The sequence below is a fragment of the Bubalus kerabau genome, chromosome 3 (assembly GCF_029407905.1).
Source record: "Bubalus kerabau isolate K-KA32 ecotype Philippines breed swamp buffalo chromosome 3, PCC_UOA_SB_1v2, whole genome shotgun sequence".
Classification (NCBI taxonomy): Eukaryota; Metazoa; Chordata; class Mammalia; order Artiodactyla; family Bovidae; genus Bubalus; species Bubalus kerabau.
In genome coordinates this window covers 183,398,489-183,422,253 of record NC_073626.1, presented here as the reverse complement: position 1 = coordinate 183,422,253, position 23,765 = coordinate 183,398,489, and the positions used below count along the sequence as shown (strand labels likewise).

Genomic DNA, 23,765 nt, shown 5'->3' with positions numbered 1-23,765 from the left:
ACAAATTCAAGGGGGGAAAAGTCTTCCACCTCTATCTTTAACCCCTTTAATTTCCTCAATGTTGTCATATTGACATCTATTTCTACATCAGACAGGCCTCCATTACTTTATTTACCTTCTTTTTTGAAACTCAACATAGATCTTTTTTCTTTTCTGAGATGAAACCAAAGTATCCTATATAAAAATTACTAGTTGAAATAATGTTTAAAGCACTCAGTAGGAAAAAGAAAGACACCTGTATGTACAGCTGAAACTAACACAACATTGTAACTCAACTATAACCTAATATAAAATAAAAAATGCCCCCTCAATCTGTAATACTATTTTTAAAATATTTTAGAAAATGCAATACAGGCTATAGTCAGTTTCTACAAGATAGATTCAAAGTTGTAAGAGATCTTATAAAGAGATTTATCCAACTCCAATAAAATAGACAACATCCAAATTCAGAAAGTTTGCTCAAAGTCACAACTGTATTAGAAGAAACAAGTGGAATTAAAATCAAGCTAGTAATAAACAAAAATAATCAGGGCTCTTTAGATTTCCAGCCCCTTCCCTTGACTTCTATCTACTCCAGGAATATAGAAAAAGTGTGCAATACATCTGAGTCTCTCTGGTTCATTCTCAGTGGATCTTTGTATAATCCAAAAATGTTTTTGCTTACAAAAGCTTTTATCATGTTAGTATAAACCAGGTCCCTCCTCCAAATTAATCAACAGTGAGGACTGTCACTTCAGATTCTGAAGAAGCTTGCAGAAAAGACTTTTCAATCCAGAATAACCCAACCATTCATTTATGGCCATCCACAGAGTTGCGGCCCCCAAGAGGTCAAGAGACATACACCAAAATAATCAAAAATTCATTAAAAGCCAACAGAGATGCAACTCAGATATGTCCCTTCACCCCCAGGAGTCACCCAGAGGAAAGCCTAAGAACCAGGACTGACAAAACCATCCTTTACCAGGCCAAGATCCCAGCAATGAAAGTACAGGGCTTAGGAAGAAAGTGAAAGTCCACTACAGGACTTGCCATGCATAAGAGCAAACATGATAACCCTTCACCTTTCTTCATGGAGACAATACTATAAGGAAACTTGATCCATTAAAAAAGACACTAAATCTAAATAAAATATAATTCATGGCCATGTAATAAAAGTCATAGTATGGTCAATGAAAATTATAATTCATAATCTACAAAACATTACTTCTCTCTTTATTCCATAAGACCTTGTTTTTTTTCTTTTCTTAACATTTTTATCTTTGTATCTTTGACAGTGCCAAGCACTAATCAAACTCTCAGTAGGCATAGAAACACCTAATTGAAGGGATTTAACTTCAGTTCTTTTTACACATTTATCTGCAGAAAAAGAAATGGTCAATGGAAATTCCTGGATACCAGGACAGGCTGTTAAACTGGTGCTAAAGCAGGTTTTTGCTTAAACAGTTAAGATCAAGAGCTATAATTTGTATTTACTGTAAAATTTGAAATATTCAAGCTTATATTCTAAGTACGAAAAGTAAATGATAACCGCACCCAACACAAGATACTGCATTTACCTTGGCCATGACTTCTGGATCTGGCTCTTCCACAGGGTCAGCCCATTCAACTGTAACTACATTCCCCCACACTTTCACTTTTCCACTCATCAGCCGGCGTCTGGCTTGTGCTGCGGACTTGTGATCCTCATACTCAAGGAAGCAGAACCCCCGATTCTTCTTTTTGTCATCGGGTTGATGATAGAGAATAACGTCCACCAAACCCTCTGTTAAACCAACAGCCAGATATATAAGCCAAAAGCATCCACCACACATTTAGCGATTAGGTAGACCTAAATCCACTTGCCGAAGAGCAAAAAGTAATTGAAGAAGCCTCATAATGATCTGCTAATTATCCAGCTAGACAACTAAATCAGAATTATTAGATATGGAGCTATGGACGATATATTATGTTCCTTTTAATTTTAGGGGCCCTGAAAGTACAGTCATAGACAGTAAGTCCAACTACTGTATTCTGACATATAACATTCTATTTTACAATGTTTTAAAGAGTGTATGACCTAACATGACCTTACTAAAACTTATGAAAATACTACCAAGGAACTTAAAAACCAAATATAAATTCAAGAGAACACGCAACAACTAATTATAACCAAAAATCATCCTTGAATCTTAAGTTTTTAAAAGTTACTATTTTTACCAAGTAATAAATAAGTAACTGGTTAAAATGTACCTCTGATCTTAGTCCTGTACCCTCACCTTTCCACATATTATCCAAATCCTTAAGAGTAATTAGATTTTATTTCTAGCAGCAATATCCAGAATGTGATTTGGATGTGGTAGAGCGGAAGTAAAGGATCAGAGATGAGGCAGTCATAAAACTAGGAGATTACGGTATTGGATGGTTCATCCACATAGATGTTGAAAGTACTAACAATAAGTTAATTCAGGACCAAAGAGAAAGACTATGAGCCAGAAGCAATCTTCAATTAACACAAGACTGAAACCAGAAGAGCAACAGATAACAACTTGAAGGAAGGGGAAAGGATTGTTTGTCTGTAGTATGTCTGGACAACAAAAATGTAAAGTAATAGTGGTTTTTATACAGGAAGAAGCAGCAATGGTCTAAAAGTTGTCTTTTACAATGTAGCTACCATTAGTGGATCTCCATCAGCATTTTAAAAAATGAAATGGAATAGGAAGTGTATGATTAAATCATATTTGATGAGTGAAAATGTAATTCTGCTAAATTTTGTTACATATAAATATATATATATATATAGATAGATAGATAGATAGATCTATGATCTAAAATTTTCTTCTCAAATCAATTCCACGGTTTAGGATTGGAAATGTGGAAAAATCTGAAACAGACAAGGTAAGAGGAAGAAGGAAGAGGAGGAGAAGCACTCTCGTCCCCTTGGCCTTAGAGTACACTGAATACCAGATGGGGGGAAAGCCTTCACTTGAGAGCTACAGGGCAAAGGCTGTGTCAAAAGTTATGGTTCAATTAAGGAAAAGAAGCGAAGAGGACATTCCAAGAACTTGAGGCTACAAGAGAAGTTGTTTAGTCCAAACCACTAAAAAAACAGAAAGGAAATTTAGACACTCAGTAGACGCATGAATTCTTAGATTAAGATACACCTCTTTTTTTGCACTTATAGTATACCACAGATTTCCCAAAACTAATTTCTAAATACATTTTTGTTTTACCTGTGACTTTACTGAATTCTTCCAGAATGTTTTCTTTAGTCTTATTCTTCGGAATTGATCCAACAAAGAGCCTGTTGTTTGCCACAGAAATGCACACTCCAAGGTGTTTACCAGGGCGAATTTCATAGCTGTCACACTGAAAGGAAGAGCAGAACCAGACACCCCACAACCACCCCAAACTCAGAACAACTGATTTCAGCCTAAAAAACTGAACAATTCAAGGTCAAACACTCCCTGCTTCATGAATTCACCAAGTTCCCTCATGCTTGCCATAATATAAAATGTGTATTTTAAACTTTTACAGCCTCTGTTTTAGTTTGGTTTCATTAACCTTCACTGCTCTATCAAATATAAATGAATCAAAGTGATTCACTCTATCTCTGAAAAGATTTGATTTATTTCAATATTATCAATCTCAAGATTTTTAACCAGAGAATTTTAGAAAAAATACCTGAGACTGGTAATTCAGAGCCCTTGGAGATGAAATAAGATATAGATAAGTCTCAGGAAAACAACAATATGTAAAGAATAACAACTATGTTTAATCAATGCAAAGAAAAGTAGAAGAATTTCACCTTTTACATAAAACAGAATTTAAAAAATTTAAACTTCATATTAAACATAATACTTTCAAAATTGTATTAAATCATAGGAATAAAGTGTTTTATTTAAATGGTTATGGTGATGATTTCCTAGGTAAACTTGAGCTTTTTATGCCTTAACATTACTTACCTATTAGTTTACAAAACAAATATGTAATTAAAATAAAAATCATCCATATGTTGCCAGAAGCAAGGAAATAAAGCTTTAAAAACTTCTCAGTACTAAATAAACAAATTGGAAGGAAAAAGGTCCATAATAAAAACAAAAATCTGGGTCAAGTTAGAAGTAGAACAAATTTAGAGGCAACTAATGAAATGAAAAGCTTTGGTGAAAGAGGTTACCATTCTAAAAGAACTAGAACTAGACTGAGGCCTTCAGCTGTCTGGCAAGAGTATCCCCAGAAACCAATGACACGGCTATTCTGCGTTACTGAGATGACTGTATCTTAACACAGTAGGAGTGAAGCCATACTTAATTTGCGTACTACTCTGAAATAAGTACAAAGGGTAAAAGGCCCTACAGAAAGGAGATTCCTAGAAGACTGGTTATCAAGTAATAGAAAAAGAGAAAGATTAAAGACAAAGAGAACTGGAGAGTTTGGAAACAAAAAGAAAAGAACGAGAATATACTTAGAAAATAAATTGTATGATTAGGTTATGATAAAAACAAAGAGACTGACAATCATTTCCCAAATTGTGTCCTAAAAGTCAAGGAGCCCAGTTATATTCCCCAGAACCCATTCCAGACTTCATCACACTTTAAGAATTTTACTCTAAAGTTTAACAGCAAGAATTGACATTTCTGTCTAAGATCAAAAGGGAGAAATGCAAAAACCAAATATTCAAATGAAACTTTAGATACTAACTGCTGTAATAAATAACTTCTTAGAATTATGGGAGACTATCACCTTACTTCTGGGGTATTTTCATTTATTTTTTACTTTCATAATATGAAAAAATAGCCACCAGACACATACTAACTCAGTCAATATAAAAACTTTTAAAGTAAATGAAACAACGTTAACTGCAAATGTTTTTAATTGACGTATTTCTCTCAAATGACTTGCTAGACAATGGGTATTTGTTCTGTTTATCACATACCAGTTTAACAGCTTCCTGTGCAGCTTCCTTTCCACAGAAGGTGATAAATGCATACCCTCTGTTCTGACCAGACAGTGGATCCATCATAAGACGCAGATCCCAAATGGGACCAGCCTTTTCAAAAAGGGGCACCAATTCATCCTCGTATAAATCTCTTGGTATTTTACCTACAAAGACCTGAAATAAAACCTGTGTGTTAGAATCCCAATGTAACAAGCATTTGATTTTAGAGCCACAAAGCCTAGGTGCCTTGTTTAGGGGGTGGGGACACAAAGATGGTTAAGGAAAAATCAGGGCAAGTTGAATCTTACAAAGTTAACCCTAGTTTTTCATTATAACGACTTTCAGGGCATCAATACAGAACAATATTCTATACTGAAAAATGGAAACTGATTAACAGTAAGTGCTCAAAATTTGTAGTAATAACTCTAAATCTTAAATTTTTGTAATCTGTCCTTTTCTCACAAAAAATAAAAGGCCTATATAAATATTCGTTGAAACACATCTGCATTTTTAGAAAAACCATACTTGAATATGGAGAAGGGAATGGCAACCCACTCGAGTATTCTTGCCTGGGGAATTCCATGGACAGAGAAGTCTGGTGGGCCACAGCCTACGGGGTCGCAAAGAGTCGTCCATGACTAAGCAAGTAACGCTTCCATTTTCACTATAGTATAAACATGCCAATTCAGTAAAGTTACAATAAAAGTTAAATTAAAAAAAAAACTGAATAAAAGATCGATGAGGTCTCTTTCAAATTTTCTCAACTCTAAAATCTCTACTACTTAAAACTCCACTGCTTTAATCTTTCTTTCATGAGAATCTTTCATCAGAATTCCTTTCTCTATCAGAATATTACATTTTAAGATATGAAAAAAATTCATCATAATTTGGAGATTTTGTATTCTTAGTTAACATTATATAGTAAGTAGGATTAAGTCATAATATACAGGAATGCTAAATTGGAATGAAACAATCAGAAACCCTCTCAGTATTTAATATCACATGACAATTTTCTTCAAATTTCTACCAAGTCAGCAATACAGAAAATAACCTTTTATGTTAAAACACTAGCAATCCACACACAAAGTCTTAAAGAGTAAATTATTGCTTGCATGATATGAATTTTCTAGTGAAACTCATCTACATCAACATTTCAAATCCTGATAATTGATCCAACTGATAAAGTAATGAAGTAAAAACTCAACAATCAGAAAACTAAGATCATGGCATCCGGTCCCATCACTTCATGGCAAATAGATGGGGAAACAACAGAAACATTTTTGTTTCCAGACAGACTATTTTGGGGGGGCTCCAAAATCACCACAGATGGTGACTGCAGCCATGAAATTAAAAGATGCTTGCTCCTTGGAAGAAAAGCTATGACCAACCTAGACAGCATATTAAAAAGCAGAGACATTGCCAACAAAGGTCCGTCTAGTCAAAGCTATGGTTTTTCCAGCAGTCGGATGTGAGAGTTGGGACTATGAGAAAGCTGAGCGCCAAAGAACTGATGCTTTTGAACTGTGGTGTTGGAGAAGACTCTTGAGAGTCCCTTGGACTGCAAGGAGATCCAACCAGTCCATCCTCAAGGAAATCAGTCCTGAATAGTCATTGCAAGGACTGATGCTGAAATTCCAATACTTTGGCCACCTGATGCGAAGAACTGACTCCTTGGAAAAGACCCTGATGCTAGAAAAGATTGAAAGCAGGAGGAGAAGGGGACAGCAGAGGATGAGATGGTTGGATGGCATCACCGACTTGATGGACATGAGTCTGAGTAAGCTCCAGGAGTTGGTGATGGACAGGGAAGCCTGGCGTGCTGCAGTCCATGGGGTCGCAAAGAGTCGGACATGACTGAGTGACGTGACTGAACTGAAATGAAGTAATGAGCTTCCCTTGAAACTCAGACAGTAGAGAATCTGCCTGCAACGCGGGACACCTGGGTTCTATCCCTGGGCTGGGAAGATTCCCTGGAGAAGGGAATGGTTACCCACTCCAGTATTCTTGCCTGGAGAATTCTATGGACAGAGGAGCCTGCCAGGCTATAGACCATGGGATCACAGAGTTGGATATGGCTGAGCGACTAATACTAACACTAATGAAGTAATACCAGCAATCCAAAAGATGCCAAATTATTGGAGATTAAGTTTCTGGTGTTAAGTTCTGTAAGAGCTGTGGTATCTTAAGACAATCCTTTTCAAAATAATCAGGTTCACTTTCACTGCTATCTGGTAAAATCTGAGGTGGTCTTCTGAATCTCTAGCAAGATTCTTACACAACAGCTATTCTAATTTTTCTAATTCCTTAAAATCCCCAATCCTCGTTCATGAAATCTCATTCTAAGAGGGTCGCCTGAAAAGTCATTGGTTTTCCTAACATTCTTTCCTCTTGGCCTTAAAAACTTTTCTCAACATCTCTTTTCACTTCCTTCCTTTATACCTCAGAGAAAAAAATGTACCTCTTTTCCAAAACAAGAGTAGCTCCTTAACCCTAATAAATAAGCCCATTTCTTCTTACTACCTTCTTCTGGAAATAATTTTAAACCTTTATTTCTTCAACTGTCCTATCTTGTTCAGTACATTCTTTCCTTCCCACAGTTCCTCCATCTTTAAACATGCCTGATCTCCCATAACAAAATACAAAAACCCCTTCTTTAGCCTGTTATTGTTCCTTTCATTTTTAAATGCTTTAAACATCTGGCCCTTACCTGTTTGCTTTCACTCATGCAGTTATTCAACACATCTACTGTATGCTTAATACCGGGCAGCTAAGAAAGGCATAAGTAACAGATCGGCAATCATCTTCAGTGACATCCCTACAGAACCATCTTTCTAATGAAAGCTCACTCTGAAAAGCACTTGCATCTATGCTTTTTTAAATTGTTCTATCATGTAGGCATCATCAAGCTCCATTTCTATTTCTTTCTTACATTGTTTTGGTATCAGTTTCTTTCCATTTTTTTTTAATTGGAGGATACATGCTTTACAGCGTTGTGTTGATTTCTGCTATGGAACAATGTGAAGCCGCTTTAAGTACACATATGCACGCTCTCTCTTGGAGCTTCCCTCCCATATGCTTTTAAACTCTCTAAAAACTAGCTTCTTCCAATACTAAATTGTACACCCAAATGTCACTAATGGACTTTTAAGGACCAAATTAAAAAGTCTTCCCTTCCTCAATCTCATCATCATCCTTGCCTTCTCAACAAGCAATAACACTAGTGATGCTACCTTCTGAAACTTCTCTTCCCATAAGTTTTCAGTTCAGTCTCTCAGTTGTGTCTGACTCTGCAACCCCATGAACCGCAGCACGCCAGGCCTCCCTGTTCATCACCAACTCCTGGAGTTTACCCAAACTCACGTCCACTGAGTTGGTGATGCCATCCAACCATCTCATCCACTGGCATCCCCTTCTCCTCCTGCCTTCAATCTTTCCCAGCATCAGGGTCTTTTCCAATGACTCAGTTCTTCACATTAGGTGGCCAAAGTATTGGAGTTTCAGCTTCAACATCAGTCCTTCCAAAGAACACTCAGGACTGATCTCCTTTAGGATGGACTGGTTGGACCTCCTTGCAGTCCAAGGGACTCTCAAGAGTCTTCTCCAACACCACAGTTCAAAGCATCAATTCTTCAACCCTCAGCTTTCTTTATAGTCCAACTCTCACATCCATATATGACTACTGGAAAAACCTCAGAATCCTCCACTAACCTAGTCTTACCTTTAACTACTCCTCTATCCTTTCCATGGTGATTCTTCTATCCATTTAATAATATAAGCTGCATGTTTCCCAAAGTTACAGCCCTATTTCCCATAATTCGCTGTACTTCCTTCCCTTGTAAGGTTCATATTAACATCCATATTCACATACAATGAATGCTACAGTCATTTCCCAATACCTCCTATATATCTCAAGATCTAATTCTGTATCTCCAACTACCTATTAAACACTTCCTCTTGGTAGTCCTGATTTTACCTCAAATCATCAGTAACTTTAGCAATGCCAATTTTCATTTTTTTTAGTATAAATATATGTACAGATAAGAATGACTATGTATCAGAATGTTAAAAGTGGTTATCGATACATGAAAAAATTCTAATTTTATTTTCTTTATTTAAAATAAAGGTACAATGTATATGTAACAAAAGTTTCCTTTGTCCAAAAATCAAAATAACTAAAACTGACCCTTGTCAATCAGTTCCTCTGATTTTTTCCCACATTTCTCTTAGGAGAACATAATTTCTGCTAACCACCACCCCACTCCACCCCAGCCCCAACCCCGGCAAATGACTGAGGAAAAATACTCTCATAAACAAAAAACCTCAGATATTTTTAACCCCTCCAATTCCCATCCATATCCAATTAATTTTTAAAATATCAGCTCGAGGGCTTCCTTGATGGTCCAGTGGTTAAGAGTCTGCTTTGCAGTGCAGGGGTAATGGGTTCTATCCCTGGTCCAGGAGGACCCCACATGCCACGGAGCAGTTAAGCCCATGTACAGCAACTGCTGAAGCCAACGCTCTAGAGCCGATGAGCTCCAACTACTGAGGCCAGTGCACCTAGAGCCCTTGCTCCACAACCGAACCGAAGAGGCCCCGACAACGAGAAGCCCGGGCATTGCAACTACAGAGCGGCTACCGCTCTCTGCAACTAGACAAAGTCTATGCGCAGCAACCAAGACCCAGCACAGCCATAAATCCGTAAGTAAATAAATAAAATGTCAGCCTGAAGTCAGCTCCAGTGCAGGTAACTAGCTCCCTCCCTATTCACAGAACTTGTCCAAACCTTTCATGAGGCGTGGACTCATAGGCCATGTATTTTTTTCCTACATTCTAGAGATGAGTGAGGAGAAGGCAATGGCACCCCACTCCAGTACTCTTGCCTGGAAAATCCCATGGATGGAGGAGCCTGGTGGGCTGCAGTCCATGGGGTCGCTAAGAGTCGGACACGACTGAGCGACTTCACTTTCACGCATTGGAGAAGGAAATGGTAACCCACTCCAGTGTTCTTGCCTGGAGAATCCCAGGGACAGGGGAGCCTGGTGGGCTGCCATCTATGGGGTCGCACAGAGTCGGCCACAACTGAAGCGACTTAGCAGCAGCAGCAGTAGAGATGAGTGAACACCACAGACAGGTCTAGATGTTCATGAAGCTTACATTCTACTGATAAGAGACAGACAATTTAAAAGACAATACAATTTCAGGAGGAAATTATAATATAAAAGCAAAGAAAAGGGATAAATGAAGAAGAGGTTATATTTTAAGTAGGAGGGCCTCTCTGAGAAGACAAATTTGAACTGAGACCTGATAGAGAAAACAAAGCAAAAGTATGAGGAAAGGGCATTCCACGGGGATAGAACAAGTACAAAAAGATACCGAGTACAACTGATATATCTGACGAACAGCAAATAGGTCAGTGATTAAATAAAAGGTCCACACAGGAGACAGTGATGAGAAAGAGAAAATGTGGACCAGATTAAGTTAAACCAGTTAGAAGTTTAAGAGTTTTATTCCAAACATGTTAGGAAGATGTTAAGAGGACTCTTGAGCAGATAAATAACCAGGTATTATTTATGTCCTAAAAGAAGTAAGACTGGCAGCAGGGTAGAAGCAACAGGGTAGAAAGTGGATCATAAGGAAAAACAGGCTGACCAGTCAGGTTAACAGGGCAAGAGATGACAGTGGCTTGGTGTAGCAGGGTGAAAGCTTAAAGGCAGGCAGAATGTGAGGAACAGTGAGTTTTAAGCTATGTTGGATTCAAATCTACATTCCAGTTACGGTTTCTAAATCAGCAAGTCTCAAGATTCTTATCTGGGAGTAACATCAGCAAAAGCATTCAGCTTCCATGTAAGCAGAGAGCCCACATCTTGTTCCTCATTTTATTCCCAGTATTGAATGCAGTGCCAGGGTCATAACAGTTGCTCATCTTTGAGTAAATACATGTACGAACATCTATCTCGTACTGTGACTTATACGCTAGGTGCCCTCCCTTGTGTCCTACTCAAGGACTCTTGGTCTGACAACAATTTTATCATCAATTTCCTCCTTTATACATGGATCATTCCCATCAGCACATAGTATATTACAATCTCCCCCTTAAATTTTATTTTATTTTTTAATATTTATTTGGCTATGCATGGTCTTAGTTACGGCAGGCAGACTCTCAGTTGCAGCATGTGGGATTTAATAGTTCCCTGACCAGGGACTGAACCCAAGCCCCCGGCACTGGGAATGCAGAGTCTTAGGCACTGGACCACCTGGGAAGTCCCCTTTCTTTAAAATTTCAATTAAAACAAAAATATATCTTGACTATAAACCTTCTAACTATTGTCCCATTTCTCTGCTACCCTTTGTAGCAAAACTGCTCAGAAGAGCTATAATATTCTTAATGCCTCAAATGTGCTCATCTCCTTAGTCTCTTGAATCTTTTCCAATGTGGCTTTTGTCACCACTCCAGTCAAAGGCACTAACAACATTTATGCTATCATAATCAAATGTCAATTCTTAGTCCTCATCTTACTTGGGAAGTTTGATATAACTGACTTTCCTTCTGTGAATACTTTCTTCACTTGACCTCTGGGACACCGCACTCTTGGTTTTTCTTATCTCATTGGCTCTCTTTTAAAAATTTATTTATTTTGGCTGCATTGAGTCTTTGTTTCGGCACTCAGGCTCCACAGTGCACAGACTCAGTAGCCCTCCTCAGCATGTGGGATCCTAGTCCTGAGACTAGGGATCACATCCAACCCCCTGCACTGGAAGGCGGATTCTTAACCCCTGGAGCACCAGGGAAGCCTCTTCACTGCCTCCTCCTTCTTAGTCCCCTTTGCTAGTTCCTTCTCATCTCCCCATCTCTCTAAATGTTGAAGTGCTGAAGGAATCAGATCTTAAAATTATTTTCTCTAGCTATATACACTTCCATGGTGACCACATCCAAACATGGTTTGAAAACACCATCATCTTAGATACTTATGCCTCCCATATTTATGATCACCAGTCAAAACTCTCCTATGAACTCCAAGCTCACGTAAGTAATGGCTCACTCAACAGCTCCATTTGGATGACTAAGAGACCTCTAACTCATACATGTCCAAGACTGAACTACTACCTTTCAATCCTGCTAATCTGCTCTTCTTTACAGCCTTCCTCATTTTAGTAAGTGGCAACTACATCCTTCTAACTGCTCAGGTCCTAAGACTTAAAGCCATCCTCTGCTCCTTTCTCTCATGTCTCCGTATCCAACTCATCAATAAATCTTGTTAAGATATACACTCAAATTATCCAGAATCTGACCACTTCTCATTAGTTTCAGTTGTATCACCCTATAGCATTCACAACTCTATATATTAGCACTGATTAACAGGGCACAGCACTTAAAAAAACAAAAAACAAAAAACACACACTACTGATAAAAGGCATCCTGAGACAAAAAATACACAAGAGTAGTTTAGTTCAGTCGCTCAGCTGTGTTCGACTCTTTGAGACCCCATGCACTGCAGCATGCCAGGCCTCCCTGTCCATCACCAACTCCCAGAGCTTACTCAAACTCAAGTCCATTGAGTCGGTGATACCGTCCAACCATCTTATCCTCTGTTGTCCCCTTCTTTTCCTGCCTTCAATCTTTTCCAGCATCAGGGTCTTTTCCAAGGAGTCAGTTTTTCACATCAGGTGGCCAAAGTATTGGAGCTTTAGCATCTGTCCTTTCAATGAATATTCAGAACTGATTTCCTTGAGGATAGACTGGTTGGATCTTCTTGCAGTCCAAGGGACTCTCAAGAGTCTTTTCCAACACCGCAGTTCAAAAGCATCAATTCTTCAACCCTCAGCTTTCTTTATAGTCCAACTCTCACATCCATACATGACTACTGGAAAAATCAAAGCTTTGACTAGACGGACTTTTGTTGGCAAAGTAATGTCTCTGCTTTTTAACATGCTGTCTAGGTTGGTCAGAGCTTTTCTTCCAAGGAGCAACGGTCTTTTAATTTCATGGCTGTAGTCAGCATCCAGAGTGATTTTGGAGCCCAAAACAATAAAGTCTCTCACTGTTTCCACTGTTTCCCCATCTATTTGCCATGAAGTGATGGGACCAGAAGCCATGATCTTAAGCTTTCTGAATGCTGAGTTTTAAGCCAAGTTTTTCACTCTCCTCTTTCACTTTCCTCAAGAGGGTCTTTAGTTTTTCTTTGCTTTCTGCCATAAAGGTGGTGTCATCTGCATATCCGAGGTTACTGATATTTCTCCTGGCAATCTTGATTCTAGCTTGTGCTTCATCCAGTAGAGCATTTCTCATGATGTACTCTGCATGTAAGTGACAGGGTGACAATATACAGCCTTGACATACTCCTTTCCCGATTTGGAACCAGTCTGTTGTTCCATGTCCAGTTCTAACTGTTGTTTCTTGACATGCATACAGATTTTTCAGGAGGCAGGTCAGGTGGTCTGGTATTCCCACCTCTTTAAGAATTTTAAACAGTTTGTTGTGAACACAAGAGTAATTGGTATTAATTCTGAAATATATGTTTTAGTGTTGCTAGGCTCTGGCCACACCTAAGTCTAGCCTGGTTAGAATATCTTTATATTTGAGAATATTTGTTATTTGAATATTTTAACACTGTCCTGGGAAGTAAATTCTGCTTTCTATCGTTTCTATTATAATGCAGTGATGCTTTGTAATTACACCATTCACCATCTGTATTCTCTCCCTACCCATTACAAATGCATGCAAAAGCAAAGACAGCACACACAGGGGCACTATGAGAACACCCATGAGGGTCTTCCCTGGTGGTTAAGAATCCGCCTTCCAACGCAGGGGACATGGGTTCGATCCCTGGTCAGGGAACTAAGCTCCCCAAGACCACATGCAGCAACTGCTGAGTCAGCTCTCTGGATGGAGCCTGTGCACAATTGGAGAAAAGCCTACACACTACAAGGAAGATCCTGCATGCTGCAACTAAGACCCGGTGCAGACAAAAATAAACAAACGAATATTTTAAAAAATATACAGTTGAACACAGATAAATGAGGAATCTAAGTGTCAGATTACTATACTACTTTCTTAACATGTGTATATATTTTCAGAACCATTCAGGTTTACTTCACTAACCATACTTGAAAAGATCTTGTATTTTCAGGAAAAGCAACTGATTGATTAGAAAGAATTCGTAACAGTAAGCTCCTTGTACTCTACATGATCATATGAATGTTAGAAGTCCACCTGACATTACAGCTTTTCCACAAGAATACTGTTCTATTTTAGAAATATCAAGGAATTTCCTGGCAGTCCAGTGGTTAGCACTCTGCACTTCCACTGCAAGGGGTAAGGGTTTGATCCTTGGTCAGGCAACTAAGATCCCATATGTCGCACATGGCGTGGCCAAAAATAAACATATAAACAAAAATAAAAGAAACATCAACAAACCTATGCCCAATGTTGTATTCACTGGGGTCCATGAAGAAACAGGCCAAAAACACTGATTTGCTTGAGAAACAGAAGATGGTCTCATTTCAAGATCAGTTTAACTTAGGACTTTAAAGGAACTTTAAAAGGCTTAAAATAGATAGTATTCAAAAACTAAGTATCCCTCTTTGTAAAGTTTTTTAAGCTCAGTTTTTAATGCACTGAAATGTAATATGAATGTTTTCCTTTTATTACTGTGTTGATCCCTGAGCCATTCTGGCTCCATATGAGCTATCCAGAGTAAACACTCGGTCATGTGCAGGTTATCCCTCCCCACCAGAACCAACAGAATCCAGTGAATATCCTAACACCTGTTCTTCCTTTACTCATTAGACTTTAAGGTTTTGAACAAGTTTTGGCTGTTGTCTACCCACTGATTCCTTCAACTGTAACAGAGGAAGCCCTGAAGACTCTGGAAGCAATCGACAGAAGTAACCAGGCAGATCAACAGTGTCTTCCAATTATCTACAACGGCTGTTCCAATATCCAGCTTCTATTTGCTATTTTTGCAAACAGAGCAGCTTTTCTTTATATGTAACGCAAATCAAATGTTACAAAGTCATATACTTTTAGGTCTGTTAAACACCCTGTTTCTTTTTAACACCTCAACTAGCTAATAAAACAAAGAGTTTATTACCAATATATAGAGATGATCTGCATGGAGATTACATTTATGTCAATGAAATAGAGTTTTACAAAACCAGCGGAAGAACAGAAAGGCACTGTGATGCACAGCAGCTACACTTACGGTGATCACTCTGAAACTAGAGGAGTTAAATCACTACGCCCTGCACCTGGAGCTAACGCCGTGCTCAAGGCCAACTGAACTTCAAAACCAAAGAGAGAAACAAACTCACACAAAAAGAGATCAATTTGTGGTTACCAGAGGTAAGGTTGGCAGGAGAAGGATCTGGATGAAAGTAGTTAAAGAAGGGTACAAGCTTCCAGTTATAACTAGGGATGTGATGTACAACATGATAAATACAATTAACACTGCTGTATGTTATATAACAAAGTTGCTAACAGTAAATCCTGAGTTCTCATCACAAGGAAAAATCATTATTTTTTTCTGTTTCTTTAATTTTATGAGGTGATGGATGCCTACTAAACTTACTGTGGTCATCATTTCATGATGTATTTAAGTCAAACCATTATGCTGTACACCTTAAACTTACATAGTGCTATATGTCAAGTATTTCTCAATAAAACTGGAATAAAAAGGGAAAAAAGGATACAAAAATACTATAGCCATACTAGGTCTGAGAGCCAACGCACACTAAAAAAAAAATACATTTCAAAACTGCTATTAACATTCTTGTTTATTTCTCATCTCAAGGTCAATGGCTTAGCAACAAGGTCCATTAATGAGTATTCACCATAGGGGTAATTTACAGTAGATTTTATCCAAAGATAAAACTTCATTGTCTTCTTGTAACTTACTTTCAATACTGTCAGTATCAGGCACTGACCCTAATTTCAACTTCCTCAATCAAGAGCTAGTAGTAATTTTTACTAACTGCAATGAGCCATAAAAGAACAAAACCCCAAACCTTGGAGCATCAAAAGTGATATCAATTAAAACCAATTACTTTACTAAATCTATCATCAACCCAATATATTGAAACCCTCCTAATTTTCAAAACTTTAATCTTCAACAAGTATGGGCCAAATCTCATGAAATCTGAACTTAAGGGAGGAATCCAAAACTTTACACTGCAATTTTGTTGCAACAAACTGCTTGCCAGGAGTGCTTTAGGCTGGTGATCTCATATAGGGATTTATGCTGCAACCGTATCTGCTGCACATAATGATAACATACAGAAAAACACATCTTTCTCCTACAGAGGGAGTGCAATATAAAATCTGCAAGACATCAAACCAGTCAATCCTAAAGGAAATCAGTCCTGAATATTATATATGGATGCTGAAGCTGAAACTCCAATACTTCGGCCACCTGATGTGAAGAACTGACTCACTGGAAAAGACCCTGATACTGGGAAAGATTGAAGGTAGGAAGAGAAGGGGAGGACCAAAGATAAGATGGTTGGATGGCATCACCGACTCAATGGACATGAGTTTGAGGAAATTCTGGGAGTTGGTGACGGACAGAGAGAGCTGGCGTGCTGCAGTTCACGGGGTCGAAAAGAGTCGGACACGACTGAGTGACTGAACTGACTGACTGACTGTGTGTGTCTGATTCCTCTTCAAAGGCAGGACCATGTATTGTTGATTATCTAGAAATAAATACCAGCACTGAGGCAGGGTCTGGCAGAATATAGGTATGCCAAATACATGCTGGTTGAAGTGATGCTTAGAAACATCATACTCAGTTTACACACCTGTCAAAATAATTAAATGATGAGATGTTTGGATGGCGTCACTGACTCAATGGACATGAGACTGAGCAAGCTCCCGGAAGTTGGTGATGGACAGGGAAGCCTGGCGTGCTGCAGTCCATGGGGTCGCAAAGAGTCGGATATGACTGAGTGACTGTATTGAACTGAACTGAAACAAATTTTACATTTAACATAGGATTTGTTTTTAACTGGGTACTCAAAACAGTTTATTAAATGAAGAACTTCCAGTGAAATCTTAAAGTACTAGCAAATCCCTCCCTATCTACATCAGTTCAGTTCAGTTCAGTCACTCAGTCGTGTCCGACTCTTTGCGACCCCATGGACTGCAGCACGCAGTCCCTTATCTATATGGAGCAAAGATAAAACAAGTCTCCATTAAAGAGCTCATTAATGAACCTACCTAACAGGCTAAAAAAAAAATTTCGATTAATTACAAAATAGATACAACCAATTTTACAGTAGGCTATATTGGGCACTGTGAAGAACAAAACTGTATGACATAACTTTTATTTCTAAGGATTTTATAATCAAAGAAACGAAACTAAGAAAGTGTAATAATAACTGATAAGGGTATCATACGATGAATGGTATACTACTGATAACTTTTTCAAAATGTATTCCCCTCTTGGAGGTGTTTCAACTTGTCTCAGGAACAAGAAAAAGGCAAAGGAACAATTCCATTTTTCATTCAGTTTACATGAGGGCTTAGGTGCAAATTTAAAACCATTAGGAAAAAAAATACATATAGTACAGGAGTCCCTGTAAGAAAGCTGAGTTATATTTCCATATTGTTTATTATTCTTTTGGCCACACCATGTGGCATGAAGATGTCAGTTCCCCAACCAGGGATTGAACCCGTGCCCCCTGCACTGGGAGCACAGCCTTAACTTACACTGGAGTACCAGGGAAGTCCCTCCATATTCTTTAAAAATAAAATATAAATGTAGATTTGAAAGGGTTCACAACATAAGTAGAACATTAAGTATGGTGTCAGGGAATTAATGAGAGGACAACAGTGAGTATATTATGTTTCAATGACACTTTCTCCTATAAGGAATGTAGATGGCTTACAGTCCCAATCCCAACTCTATCAATAATTATAGAGCAGTAAGTAATTTACAGTAGTTTTTTTGAAATTCAAAAACAAGCATATGTACCTGATTCAGGTATCAAAAAATAAAAAGGCCTAGAGTCCTTTCAATAATGTTAAATATTAAGAAACAGAATAACTATAATAATTAACTATAATAATGCATAAAAGAAGCTCAGGGAACAACAACCAATAAATGTACATTTACATACAGAGAACATAATTAAAATTAGCTCTGATATAGATCTAAAAAGTTACATTAAATGGTGATGTCTTTATTTACACACTCACAAACTAGAAATAACAATCTGTGCTTTGGGCTACCTCAAAAGTTAAATTTCAGCACTCAGAAGGGTGTCATTGATAATGTTTGAGTAAAGTTCTTAAAATTCTAGTAAGTAGGAGATACATAATAATACCACCTAAATATTTTAACTGACACTATCACTTAAGGATCTACCCCCTTCACTTTGTTTTAAAGAAAATCCTGTAAGATTATCATTTAATCTGATTTTAAGTTATGAGGTCATGATTACAGTATTAAAAAAAAACAACCATAACCACCAATTATCTGTCCTACTATACTCCCGGCATCATGCGAGGCACTAAAAAGACAACGGAGACATCAAATCAGAAAAGGGACCTGCAATGACAGGACTTATCTTCTGGCATTCAGGGCTCTCCATTTAAAGGATCAGAATAGTCTAACATAAAGGCATATGAAGAAACCCTCATCAACACACAGATACAGAAGGGACTCCCTCTTCTTTCAAGTATAGACCAACGTGCTCAACCTTTTGATTCTACATCCTTTGATGTAGAATCCTTCCTACATCCTTTGATTCTACCTCCTTCCCTTTTGCAACCCATTCCCTTCAATAAATCTCTCTGTAAACCACAGAATGTTAGAGCAACAAGAAATTTTAGATGACATCAAATTCAAGTTTTAAAAAATATCGCTGGATAACCCTGAGATAGCAGTTATCTTAGATCCTCCATTCTTCTACCACTGACACAAAACACGTATATTATCCATTACTTGTATAATATGTAGTATATACATATTACATATACAATATGCACCTTCTCAAGAGCAGATAGCCAGTTTTAGGGAAATAACATAGACCTATTCTATGAACAGCAGTAAGTTTAAAAAAAAATAACCATTATAGCAAATAAAGTTCTCACCTATTATTTAAGATATAAGAATGGGAGTGTGCCATTTTCCACATGAGGAAAAAAAGGTACAAAGGAATAAAAACTGTAAGTTGTAGTTCTTGTCTGAAACACGAAGGAATTGTACAAACTTCAACATTATTTCAAATTGAAAAGTCTATCACTATCTTCTACGTGATGGAGGAGAGGGTCAGGAGAGATGACAAGCACCATTTTGACATAAAAGAAAAACAGAATAAAGCAATTGCTTCTCCTTAACAACCTCATCCCAAGGACCTAAAATGGTGTGTTGCTAGTTGCATAGTTCTAGCTACCAGTTCCAAGAACTCTATACATTCCTTTACAAAGTGTTTAGGTATCTACCATTCACAGGATTATCCCTGCTTACGATAGCAGCAGAATACAGATGGATAGCAAAACAAAAGTTATGGCTACTCTTTGAAAAAAATCCAAGTTATTTTTCCCATCATACAATAGATAGAAGTATTTACAAACTGGAAGGATTTCATCAAATGGCTGAAGAACACTCACTTCTGTCCCAATTCCAGGTTGCACGCCAGAGTACACACTGTCTGGGGGAGGACCGCCATACTTTCTCTGTCCTGTGGTTACATCCAAGGTATAACCAGTCCTTTCAAGCAAGGCCTAAAGATAATTATACATAATTGTTAGTTCCTGAATGTTAAATATCATACAAATGCACGCACAAATCAAAATATAAATCTTTTCCAAAAGGTACCCCAACATTTTAGGTATATTAGTCAAGGGAGAAAAAAAGGAAAAAAAAAAAAATCACAGCATTCACACTAGTTCTTCTCACATGCATAGACTTTTACTTCTCCTTTCCAGACATTTAATGGAAAGAGTTGTAGGCAAATTAAGTCTCTGAGCACATGTCATCTATTTTTAATGAGAAAAGAAAAAAGGGGGAAGGATTACTAACACTTCGACGTAAGCTGACCCCAAGCTATCTGTTCATACTTACATACCATAGTATGCCTCCTTTTATATCCCCTCTACATCAGATTTTTCCCTTATTTGTTCCCTTTACATACCATGCTTACATCCACAAGTGATTCTTTTCAAATAAAATGTTCTCTATCCTTAAAAACAGGAAGAAATCACAAGTCCTAGCTCTTTTAGGCAGCTTCTCTCATTTACTGTTTCTCACATCATCCTATTCTGACTTTCTATTGTACTCAAATAATTTAAATTTTATTTTGTTTGATCCTGTTGTTTTGTACTCCTACACCATAAGCTCCATAAGAACCAGACCATTTCTCATATAGCACAGACTCAAAATACTTGGCAATTACCAAATGAATATACTCTCAGGTTTCAAAAAATAAACCGTTTCCTGATTTCCAACCTTCCTCACAACATTATATGAGGTATTAAGAGGAATCATAGAAAAGAAGATACTGTCCCTGCCCTTAAGGGTTTGTGTTCATATGAAAGGCCTACAGAACAAGGACACAATGGAAAAAAGAAAGGCGATCCATCTAGGAATGGCAGGATTTTACACTCCAGGTTTTTAAAAACCACAGAATGTTAGAGCAACAAGAAATTTTAGATGACATCAAATTCAAGTTTTAAAAAATATCGCTGGATAACCCTGAGATAGCAGTTATCTTAGATCCTCCATTCTTCTACCACTGACACAAAACACGTATATTATCCATTACTTGTATAATATGTAGTATACACATATTACATATACAATATGCACCTTCTCAAGAGCAGATAGCCAGTTTTAGGGAAATAACATAGACCTATTCTATGAACAGCAGTAAGTTTAAAAAAAAATAACCATTATAGCAAATACAGTTCTCACCTATTATTTAAGATATAAGAATGGGAGTGTGCCATTTTCCACATGAGGAAAAAAAGGTACAAAGGAATAAAAACTGTAAGTTGTAGTTCTTGTCTAAAACACGAAGGAATTGTACAAACTTCAACATTATTTCAAATTGAAAAGTCTATCACTACAGCAAAACACCAATATCCATTTAACTAAATATGAGGTTCACTAGTCTTTTAGTAAAAGTCCTGTATTTTCCTTTCAGTTTATCTAAATAACAACAACAGTACCAATAATGGCTCACAGGTATACTGATCCCGCTACACTCCAGGCATTATGCACTCTATGTCAGAGCACTGCCACTGCAGAGAAGCCCGTGCGCCGCAATCTAAGACCCCACATCCTGCAAGGAAGATCCCTCGTGGACCACCAAGACCTGACCCATCCAAAGAAATAAATATTTCTAGAGCATCTGATCTCATGATTACATTTAATTTCATTACAACTACCCAAGTCAAGTTTTACCTTGATCTTTGCTTCATCAGGTCCCTTCGTGGACTCTTGCACCTTGCTCCCCTGTTTCTCCCTTTGCCTGTAGGTCTTCATAACTCCACATAAAAATGCACTTTTGTTCTAGAACAGCCAAGTAATTCAATGAAAAAGAATTACCAGGAATTGTTGAAGGGTCAAATATACAATTAAATTTAAATTTCAGAAGAACAGAATTCAAACAAAATATTTACGCATTTATTAACTCAACAAATACTTGATGAGTGGTTGCTATGTGCCAGAGACTGGAACTGACAGCACTTAAGACACAGAAGACCTCCGGGGAGCTTACCCTCAGCGCTGGCAAAATAGTCTTCCATTTGCTGATGTTTAAATGCATCTGGGCTATTTTTGCCAGATGTCCTGAAACTATTTCTCCTATCTATTTTCCTCCAAGATAACAAAACAGTTTCACATAATCCAAAAACGTCACAAGAAGTGGGAGATTTTTACTTTACACTTGCGTTTCTGAAAACTTTTTGCCATGTAGATTTTTTTACGCTAACTTTTTTTAAAGAAGCAGTAGTAGTCACAAATAAAAAATACCACTTATCCACAGAAAAAAAGTAATAGTAAAATAATTTCAGATCATTAGTTGTTCAAAGACTTTTCTGGATAATGTCCTTACCTGAACATGTGATAAGTCACTTTCCTTGAACTGCTGTAGTACAGACAGAGCTCCTTCTTCATTAAATTCCCTGAGAGCATCAATTGCTCTTTCATCAAGATCGACATAAGCTACCAATCCTAAAAATTAAATTGAAAACGGGTAACATTATTGCAACAAAGAGGATAGTCTAAACTGTGCTATCAATGTTCATCAAGAACTGCTCTATTCAATACTAACTACATTTTCATTCAACTACACGCATATAGGTCAGCTATACAAATACTATATAGAAAGATCAAGAGTACAAATATGAAAACAAAAGACACAATGTTAATACCTATAAACATAAATTTCAATCCCCACATTTCACACACAAAAAATTCTAACCCCATTTCCCACTCTCCAAAATGTTTAAATCTTGGAAGTTAAATCTGACGTACATACACACTGTACTACAGATTAAGCATTAAAATAGTAAGTTCTGATTATGTTAGAGTGGTTAAAAAAAAAAAACAAAAACACCACTGTATTTCCCAAGAATCAACCTTCAAATTATATGGACTGCTGGAGTTGTTGCTAACCACCCAAGAAGTGGGGGAAAAAATGATTTTTGCTAAATAATTCTTCCCACTCTTCAAAAAGTGTCAAAGGCTTTCCCTCCTTAGCACCAAAGATAAAATGAAATTTCATTTGTTTTGAGCATCTACTTTGCTGCAGTCAGAATGTGGAAAGGCATATTTTACATTAAATTTTAAATTTTTCCTATAAATGCAAGTGCAGCTTGATTAATCAATTCTGAAAAGTCATATTTTAAGGCATTTTTTGTTCTTCACAAGTGTCACTGAGATTTTAAAAGATGCTGTAGCATTAACAACACTGTCAACAATGACAATTTTTTTTTTTCCAAATGGCATTAAAAGGACTTGACTATGGACTTACAAGCAAAGTATATAGAAAATATATGCACTGCATTCTATATATACATATAGTATATTTAACTGCACACAGAACATCTACTATGTTTAAATATAATTTAAGTCTGTTAAATTTTATATTTCTGAATATATTTCAGAATTGATCCAAAGTAAAATGGAAATATTTGGCAGATTAAAAGCCCCAAGTCCATATGAACTAACATCAAAAGTGACTCCATTTTGGTAAAGCCAAAAAGAACTTTATTCCATAATATCACTTGCAAAGTTACTTAAAAAAAAAAAAAAAAAGATGCCATGATTTAAGAGCTCAAAATGAGCATGCCAAAATAACTGGCATTTCCTTACTTAACTATTCCATATCACCACCCAAAGTCACAACTCAGGATACCCATCAATCCATTCTGTCAATCCAACCCTACACCCAAGCCATCAACCTCTTATCAATAACAAAACACTCTACAAGAGAGCATCTCTAAGCAGATCACTGCCAATTCTCTATGGCAGAACATCAAAGAAAGTTTCTGAGCACTGATTTTCAGAGGGACCATCACCCAGGAGTCAGTCTGAGAAGTCATTTTAGTGTCTAAATGAGCTTTAGCTTGAGCTTCTCGGATTTAAAAATAAATAAATAAATAAAGACAAAAAAACAAGTATTTGTTACTACAGTACTTAAGACACAGTTTGTGAGACAATTCCATTTTCTCTCCCAGAATCTGGACAGGCACACAAAACACAGAGGAAGAACGTTTCCATCTAATGGCCCCGAAGGGGGAGGACATATTTATTTATGAACAATGCTCTCTAATGGTATACATATTTCTCTCCCTCTTTAGAACCTCAAACCACTTACAACCACCATATTAAAATGTTCAAATTTG

General features: G+C 37.3%; 1 protein-coding gene across 5 annotated transcripts in view; it reads right to left on the bottom strand.

The window, feature by feature from the left end:
- The window catches only part of HNRNPR (heterogeneous nuclear ribonucleoprotein R), a 33,632-nt gene that overhangs the window by 5,871 nt on the left and 3,996 nt on the right, over window positions 1–23,765 (bottom strand). For 3 of the 5 annotated variants that reach the window (XM_055574189.1, XM_055574192.1, XM_055574188.1), the window contains 6 exons: window positions 21,971–22,089; window positions 21,319–21,426; window positions 19,524–19,637; window positions 4,913–5,089; window positions 3,211–3,345; window positions 1,557–1,772 (listed from right to left, as the gene is read on the bottom strand). In XM_055574189.1, the coding sequence (XP_055430164.1) occupies window positions 1,557–1,772; window positions 3,211–3,345; window positions 4,913–5,089; window positions 19,524–19,637; window positions 21,319–21,426; window positions 21,971–22,089 (869 nt within the window). Of the gene's footprint in view, window positions 1–1,556; window positions 1,773–3,209; window positions 3,346–4,912; window positions 5,090–19,523; window positions 19,638–21,318; window positions 21,427–21,970; window positions 22,090–23,765 lie in introns of all 5 variants that reach the window. The other 2 variants (XM_055574191.1, XM_055574193.1) reach the window with 1 other exon arrangement.